The sequence below is a fragment of the Balaenoptera physalus genome, assembly GCF_965194825.1.
Source record: "Balaenoptera physalus genome assembly, chromosome: 2".
In the NCBI taxonomy this organism is placed as follows: Eukaryota; Metazoa; Chordata; class Mammalia; order Artiodactyla; family Balaenopteridae; genus Balaenoptera; species Balaenoptera physalus.
Window position 1 is genome coordinate 48,546,382 of NC_138883.1, and position 8,746 is coordinate 48,555,127.

The window sequence follows — 8,746 nt, forward strand, 5'->3', positions numbered from 1 at the left end:
TACTTAAGTTCCTTTAGGTAATCCTATCTTAGGAGGCTGTGCAAGTTAAACTGCCTGAAGCAGTCCTCTCAGAGAACTGCCGTGTTTGGGACAGAGCCTTGGCAGCCCTGTGGAAGCAGTCTGGGAAAAAAATTGCAGGCAGAGAAACTGCTCTGCAAGGGCAGCTAACAGGAGTTTAAGCATGGTGGTGAGGAAGGGGGGGTATGGGCGTGGGGGGGCAGGGACAAGGATGGGGAAGGAAGCTGGAGAAAGGAGGGGACAGAGCAGCATGGTGGGAAGCTGGAACCTCCATAAGAAGGTTCAGCTTTGAGATAAGCCCAGAGCAGGGTGGCCAAAGGACTTCAAGGAGCTGGAGTGTCTCATAGTCAGTATCAAATTGTTTGCCACCAACTCTCCTACGCTCACACATACTAATTACAATAGGTTTTACTTTTACTCAATATAGTTTTCCAATGGATAGATACTTAGGGCCACATAAGTAGGGCATTCGGTAATACTTTCTAAGACACACTGGCCAGTGTCAAGACAGCCCTCAGACGCAGGTCCTGGAGTTTGAAACAAGAAAGAATAAATATTGGCTTTAAGCATCATGTAGGCCCTGAGTCCCCAAGGACTGTTAGACGCCCCTTCCCAGGCTGAGCGAGACTTGCACCCCAGATGTTACCTCCTCTTGTTCTTTCCTGATGTGGCTCGGCCTTGATGACAGTCCTTCTGGCCTAGGGAGACAGGAGCATCAGGACGACCCCTTCTCCTGATTCCTGTGGAGAACTGCTTAGAGCACTTTGCTACTCAGGGCCAGCATCCAGGGGCTTGGCTGAGGCGTCGTTAATGGACACGAGGAGGAAGAAGGCCAGGAGGCCAGGGGTGGGGATCTTGAGCCACATGCTACATTCCGTCCTTGATCCACAATCAAAGGCCTTTTGTCCCCACCTGCTCAGAGCCCACCCAGAGGCCCCGGACCGTCTGTGAGCGCTGGAGGGAAAGCCTGCTGGAGCACTACGGTGGCACACCAAGGGACGACCAGTACGTGCCCCAGTGCGATGACCTGGGCTACTTCATGCCCCTGCAGTGCCACGGGAAGAGTGACTTCTGCTGGTGTGTGGACCAGGACGGCAGAGAGGTGCCGGGCACCCGCTCCCAGCCAGGCATCACCCCTGCATGTAAGCACCCAGGGGCGGCATCTGAGGTGTCCCTGAAGGAAAGCTGCCAGCTGTGGGTGAAGGTGGGGGGAATGAGGGGTGAACAGGTCCAACAGAAGAAGTCGCTGATAAGCCGTGTTGATTTATAACCTGGTCTGCCCCAGATCCCGATTCAGATTTAACATTTGGTTTTGTCATTAACGGTTTCTGTAATTAGAACATATGGAACTAAATTCAATATGTAGTTCCTCCTCCCTTCCCCTACTCTGAGCCCAGGGTGAAAGGGGACACGTGTCACCCTGGGGCCCCAGAGAGATGCTGACACAACACTGCCTCTGGATTTTTTCCCTTAAAAAAGAGAAAAAAAAAGAAAAAACTTTCTCCTTTGTTCTGAGGGGAATGTTTTGTTGTCTTCCTCCCCAGTAATTGGCAGTGATTTACATAATTGATCTTTGGGAAAAAACCCTTGAAATTAGACTTTCTTTTAAGGAACATCTGGAGCACATCTGTCCAGGGTAAAAACTTGTGAGGTTTCTGGAGGCTCTGGTATGTGGGAAAGTAACTTCTCTTCCCCTCTCCCCACCCACCCCATTCCCTTCCCACTCCGCTCCCACCCACCCTGTTCCCTTCCCTCTCCGCTCCTGACACCCTCCTCTTCCCCACGGCAGGTATACCCACGCTTGCTCCGCCCACAGCCCGGCCCACGCCCCGGCCCGACGTGAGCCTTCCACCCGTGGGCACCTTCCTGCTCTATGCCCAGGGCCAGCAGATCGGCCACTTGCCCCTCAATGGTACCAGGCTTCAGAAGGACACAGCCAAGACCCTGCTGTCGCTGCATGTAAAGTGGATTTCTCCCCCGGGGGCGGGTCTGCATCGGGTTTCCAGATCTGGGCAAGGCCGGAGGTGGAGGGGGATCCTGGAGGGTTTCTGGGCTGCCATCTTTGGGAGCCTGACACACAGAAGAGGAGGGGGCTCTCTGTGGCTGGGAGTCACGTCTGACTGACCAAGGCCGCTTTCTCCAGTTGGTTCATGGGGTTTCGGATACGTGGTAAGGGAATTTCAGAATTGGCAGCGTATTGAGGCAGGATATGGGGATCCAAGGGAAAATGACAGAAGGTAAACCCAAGTCCCCAGCATTCTCTTTAAGTCGTAGACATCTCTGCAGAGATCCTGGAAGCCAACTAATGACGGCCTCATCGTTGCAGCCCTCTGCCCTCCCATTTGGTTCTGTTGACCAGCCTCTTATCTTCTCTGACTCCGTCACAGATGAAACTTTGGGGAGCGTGTGATCATGGAAAGGAATAGACAGGGCTTTCCCCAGGGGATGCTGGCTGCTTCCAGAGCCAGCAGCCTCCCTATGGTCAAGGCACTCCACTTTGGAGAAGGGATTTCTTCTCTAAAATGGAGAAAAGAGAAGGGAGTTCACCAGAAAGGCACTGACACTTACAGTGGAAAATCGCCTAATTCCATTTCTAAACTTCACGCTCCAGGTACTTGCTCATCTATGAGAAAGAATAATACAGCGTCCATGTTTACATTTACTTCTGTTAATGAACAACCTCTTATCTGGTCTAAAAAAGTTTAGACGTAGCCAGTGTTCAGAAAACAATGTGGGTTTTATTTTTCCAAGATGTGCGTTGTGTATGCGTTTCCAAATACTCGCTGCTGTTTTGTAAAGTTTCTCTAAAAGAGAAAATTGTCATCACCTCAAGCTATTTATTCTAGCCAAGTCAGGTGGCTTCACTGCATTTCTGAACTTGCCTCTGATGAGGGCAGGGTGGTTGATGGTAATGGTGGTGGAACTGAAAGAGAAATGGAATATGGGTTCTAAGTACATCTTGTGGAAACTTACTTAAACTGGGACTTTTTCCTCCAAGAAACCTTGAAATCATTACATGAGTTAATGGATCCCATGATTCCCTGGGTCAGTGGAGGCCCGTGCACCCGTGCCCGAGACAGATGACTTTAAATTTTAAAACTGTACTTGACCTTCAGATCCTCCCATATAAACTGCCCACTCTTCCACAGGAGCCTAATCCTGCTTTGTAGTTTCTTGTACTGACTCCTCTCCCAGAGGCATAAGTTCAGGACAGCCCCAGGAGGCTGTTAGGCAAGCAGGGAGCTTGCATGACCTCAGGGACAGCTGGGTGGCCCCTGCATGTTGGCTCTGCACATCTGCCAGGCTTCTCAGAGCAGGACTCTGGGTTGGAAATTGAATGAAGCAACTTCTGTGCAGAGTTTTGGAAAGGAATATCACAGACTCGGCATTTAAAAAAAGACTGCATCATTTATTTAGCAATAAGGAAGGAGGGGAGAGCTCCCTAGCCAGAGGTCAGGTGACCACCATTCCCCAGTTCCTTAACCCATCAAGTTGTAAACTTTCTTTTACACAAGAGTACAACTAAATGATTGCCTTGGAGGAAGAGGCAGAGATGGGGGTAAGGGTGACTGCACCTCAGATAGCAGAAAGATCTCACTCACAGGGGAGGGGAGGGTAGATTTTGTTATATATTGGCAAATTTTAGAAAGGCTTTTTGAAAAAGTGCTGATAACATTTGAAAGAGTCAGTTTTTGTCCAGTGAAATATTAAAGACTTACTTCGCTGAGACTAGCATTTGTCCTCTAATCACTGAAGGGGCTAATCTTTTCATGAAATCACTTCTGTTTTTACCACCAATAGTAATAGTGCTTATTGAGAGCTTACAGTGTATTAAGTACTGATTAGGATACTTTATAAGCACTTACGGTATTAATGTTTATAGCAGCCACGTGAAGTAGGTATTGTTATCTTCATTTGGCAAATGAGGAGACAAAGGCATATAAGAAGTTCAGTACCAAAGTCACACAGCTAGCAAGTGGCCAAGCCTGGCTCTGCCCCGGGAAGTTGGCCTCCATCACCCACACATCTAACCACTGTGCTCGGTTGCCATAAAACCATGCGATGCAGGGTTGTTCGCTGCAGCCACGCATGAGTGAGGCTGCTGAGCATGAAGTCGGGGGAAATGCAAGGAATCCTAATTCTTCCAATTCTGTGTCTTGGTCACAAAGGGCTCCATAGTCGTGGGAATTGATTACGACTGCCGGGAGAGGATGGTGTACTGGACAGACGTTGCTGGACGGACAATTAGCCGCGCCCGTCTGGAATCGGGAGCAGAGCCCGAGACCATCATTAACTCAGGTCAGCAGCTTCACCCAGAAGACAACTCCCATTCCATTTCATTCTACCAAGTCCAAGTTATTTGCCTCTTTTATGCCAAAGTTTCCCCTCTACCTTCTTGATAGGACTCTGAATAGAAAGGGCTTGCGGTAAGAATTCAAGGTGCGGCTACAGTTGATGCCACCTGGCCCCAGCCCTGGGGATGCCTGGTGCCATCGGGCTCGGAGGTCTTGTTAGGCTAGAGGGTACCAGAGGTGGCAGAAAAACTAACGCAGGATCTGTTCCTCTATTGACTCTGTTTGTTTTGACTTAGAAACTCTCAAGACTTTTTTTTCCCCCAACTATTCAAACGTAGTAAACAGAGCTCTGCTTCAGGTTCACCTTTCACAGCTGCAGTCGCTCCAGCCCTGCCTTTGTTTTATTCCAGGTCTGATAAGCCCCGAAGGGCTTGCCATCGACCACTTTCGTAGAACGATGTACTGGACAGACAGCGGCCTGGATAAGATAGAGAGGGCCAGGCTGGACGGCTCTGAGCGCAGGGCCCTCTTCCACACGGACCTGGTGAACCCCCGCGCCATCGCTGTGGATCCAATCCGAGGGTCAGCCGGGCTTCCCTAATTCTCCTGTTACCTGTAGATCCTCATTTGAAGCCCTTGGGCTCTAAGTACAGTTGTAGGTGAGGGTCAGAACATGGGCATGAAAGTTCAAAATATATTAAGTTAATAGTATTCACTGAGGATCTACTAGGTGTCAGGTACTGTTTAGGCAAAGACAAGGTCTGTCCTTTCATGGAGTTTATGTTCTACTAGGAAGAAATAAGACAGTAAACTAATGAATAACAAGGAAATTATTAAGCCTGTGATGTGATACATAGAGAATTTAGAGTATGTGAGAGAGACTGGTGGCTACTTTGGATCAGATGATCAGGCCAAGCCTGAGACAGCACTTCAACTGGAATGAAGTCAGTCTCCTCCAGCAACACATTAGGAAATCCCAGTGTTAAACCTGCAGTGGGGTTACCTGCATTAGTTGGTGAGTAAGCAAAACTCAGACACCAGGCATGTTATTTCTCTGACCTCATTTTCACAGTGGCAACAGTCAAAAGAACAATGTTTCCTGTCTATGATAATTGCTAAGGTCATCAGCTGGGACATATAACTTGGTCCGTGTTTCAGTGGGACTTGTTAGAATCAGGGAGGATTTCTATACCTTGAGAAACTCTTGCCATATTTAATGGGGCTTCTACCAAATGATATTCCAGAGAAACCTTCAAATCAGTCAAGATAACCATCAGCTTTCACTTTCAGAGAAGTGTTTTTGACTCAGAAATGCTTAGTGAAAAGCCTCAAAGATCGTTCTGAAATTTGGGTTCTATACATTGGGGAAGGTTTATCTTTCTCCATTTAATTTATCCACAGCAACTTGTACTGGACAGATTGGAATCGAGAAGCTCCTAAAATTGAATCGTCGTCTTTAGATGGAGAAAATAGAAGAATTCTGGTGAATAAAGACATTGGACTACCCAATGGTTTAACCTTTGACCCCTTCTCCAAATTGCTCTGCTGGGCAGATGCAGGTACTACTACTCATGGAATGCAAATACAGAACACCACAATGTTCAGTAAGCGTGAGCACTCTAACAGATTTTACAGTAAAACCAAATCCCACCATTTGGGACTTCTGGCTTACGTTTATAACAGTACAGCAAATGATCTACTCCTTTTAAAGGACACTTTGTAATGACTCCTGTGATGAATTTCCTGAGGTCCTGGATGTATGTGTTTGAATTAGGCGGTAGGTTTGAGGGCTAGTACTATGTCCAACCTACTTTTGTCCTGCTTGCCCTTCCTCCACATGAGCACTTGGCACACTTTTTAGGTTAAAAAATAAATATTACCCACTGTTGGAATCGACAGGCTTAGATAAATGAACAGGGGTCATTTTCCTTTTTTGCCAGTATTATAACATTTATAAATATCTGTTACTTTCACAGTCAGTATGCTATTGTGCTGAGGACATTCTGTGAAAAGTGATGTGGCAGGATGGCTTCCTTCAGTAATAAATTTGGGTTGCCTATTCCCAGGTTCTCTCTTTCTGTTGTGTGATTTCATTATTAGCACAACTGAAAAGATGCTATTTCATTATATTGCATTTATATTTTTAATAAGTATTTGAAATTTAAATCAGGGTTCCATGAGAAATGTGAAACTTGGAAATTCTTGCCTCGTTTAGCTATTTAAAAATTTACATTGAAAAATGGCACTTTTTATTCCTAACTAGAAAATAATACAGTCTTTAAAAAAAAAAAAATTAAGGATTTTAGTTGAAAGGCAGCCTTGGCTATTACTATACATTGCTTACAAAGGGCAAGTATTAATATTTATCCAAATGTTATGTTTACAACAATTTAAGAGCTAACACAAACTTTTTTAACACTGATATAATTTCATCTCTAATGTCCTACTTTGGGAGAAACTTAGCCAGATTTCTGTAAATGCAATCCTTTCTTCCAAAAAAGGATTAAGAGTTTAAATTCCACTAAAAACTAGAATGCTCTTAAACAAACTGAAGACACTGGTAATAGAATAGGAAAATTTTACAGTTTTTAATTTGTATTATTGCAATGGGGATAGAATACTCTAGTTCTATCTTTGTTTCCTTTGAGAATGAACTTACCTGCCACTATTTTTGGTAAAGGATTTTTTTTTTTTCCCCATTGCATGAAAGGATCTCTTTTCCCTCTTTGATGTTTTAAAAGGAACTAAAAAACTAGAGTGTACACTACCTGATGGAACTGGACGGCGTGTTATTCAAAACAACCTCAACTACCCCTTCAGCATTGTGAGCTATGCAGATCACTTCTACCACACCGACTGGAGAAGGTGAGCCTGACACACTCTGGACAAGCCTGAAAAGGCAAACTGTTTTGGAAGACACACCACTTGTACCAAATGTTAGTAAGCGACTTTAGTTATTAAGCCCTCCTGCTAAAGTTTTCATTTCATTCTCTCTTCATTAGCAGACATCATTCAAGTGTTAACTGCTTTTAAAAGCATACTTTTACATCACCCAGAAATTTTAATGGTATTGCTCACATGTAGCTTAAAAATGGCAGAGCTATTTGGTAATAAACTATCCAAAAAGGAAGCACATTACTCTGAATCTGATCTTCAGAGAATAAAAGACTACCTTTAAATGGTACCATGAGGTATCTTATTTAGTTATGTGATTTAAATTGACTTTTAAAAATGTATTCTAGAAGTCTGGCAGAGATTTCTCTTCCTGATAAACTGGCTTTTTCTATCCAACCTTAAATCCTGTGAATTCACTCTTCCTTTCTGTTACCAGGGATGGTGTTATATCAGTAAATAGAGACAGTGGCCAGTTTACTGATGAGTATCTCCCAGAGCAGCGATCTCATCTCTACGGGATAACTGCAGTCTACCCCTACTGCCCAACAGGTAAACGGACATGCTCAGGTGGCTCCTTTGGATCAGCCAGGTAGAGAACGATCTGGTAACTGACCACACTTGGCCTGCTGCTGCCACCAGTGAGAGCCACTCTGACCTAGAAAAGCTAATGGCCAACACATAGGGGTGACCATTCTACTACCTTAAGTCTACCTAGCTTAACTATACACAAAAAAAGTTCAGTCTATTAGGATATTTCCCCTTTAAAAGACTTGCTGTGGCAAACTGGATATAAAAATACTCACATGCTGTCCCCTCCCTCCACAGGAAGAAAGTAAATATGGTATTATAAAGGACTTGGAGTTTACAATCGGAATCAGGACCCTAAAGAACATTTACTGCGAACAAAGGTGAAGAAAGTGAAAAAGCAATTGGCCATTAGAAGTTCTGGACATATAAGATGAACATTTTCAGTGCAAAAAGACTAAGTATATTTTGTGAAAAGTTTATACCTCAATCTTTACTACTGTATTTTTAAAAACAAAAGTTATTTCAAGTTTAAAAAGGTAACAATTTTAATTGTTGCTTATTAAAGCAACTTTTAATAAACATTTATGTCATATTTAAAAGGTCAAATTAATTGAACTAAGAACCAATTAGAGCAGGTTAAGACCCTAAATCTGACTATTGCTACAGATTCTTTCTGGCCAAGAAATTAAAGTACATGTGATCAGTATAAAAATATGATCCTAAAGATCATAAACCTTGACGTAGAGAAGGCTATGCAGAACTGATGGGAAAGAACCAACTTCTTATTCTAAGATTTTTTTTTTTTTTAACCTCTGCATAAGTGCATTTCTATTTATATTAAAAGGTGCTACAATGTTTCAGTTTGTATTTTCTGATCCTAAGTCCCTCTATAGAATTACCCACAGAAATTACTACATTTATATATAAATACCAAAGATGTAACAGTTCTCAAATTTTCTAGATTACTCCAATAAAATATTTTAAGTTTTCCTATGACTTACTTAAGGATC

The 8,746-nt window shown here is 44.0% G+C and overlaps 2 protein-coding genes across 2 annotated transcripts in view; both read left to right on the forward strand.

Annotated features, from left to right (window-relative positions):
- NID2 (nidogen 2) overlaps window positions 1–8,732 on the forward strand; it is a 79,302-nt gene extending 70,570 nt beyond the window's left edge. Inside the window, 8 exon segments of the mRNA XM_082448360.1 lie at window positions 939–1,160; window positions 1,808–1,977; window positions 4,188–4,317; window positions 4,724–4,895; window positions 5,715–5,872; window positions 7,055–7,178; window positions 7,645–7,757; window positions 8,034–8,732. Coding sequence (XP_082304486.1) covers window positions 939–1,160; window positions 1,808–1,977; window positions 4,188–4,317; window positions 4,724–4,895; window positions 5,715–5,872; window positions 7,055–7,178; window positions 7,645–7,757; window positions 8,034–8,044 — 1,100 coding nt within the window. The 3' untranslated portion in view covers window positions 8,045–8,732.
- The window catches only part of LOC309655611 (uncharacterized protein), a gene marked incomplete at its 3' end in the record, with an annotated part of 398,594 nt that overhangs the window by 37,067 nt on the left and 352,781 nt on the right, over window positions 1–8,746 (forward strand). The gene's annotated exons all lie outside the window — the stretch shown is intronic.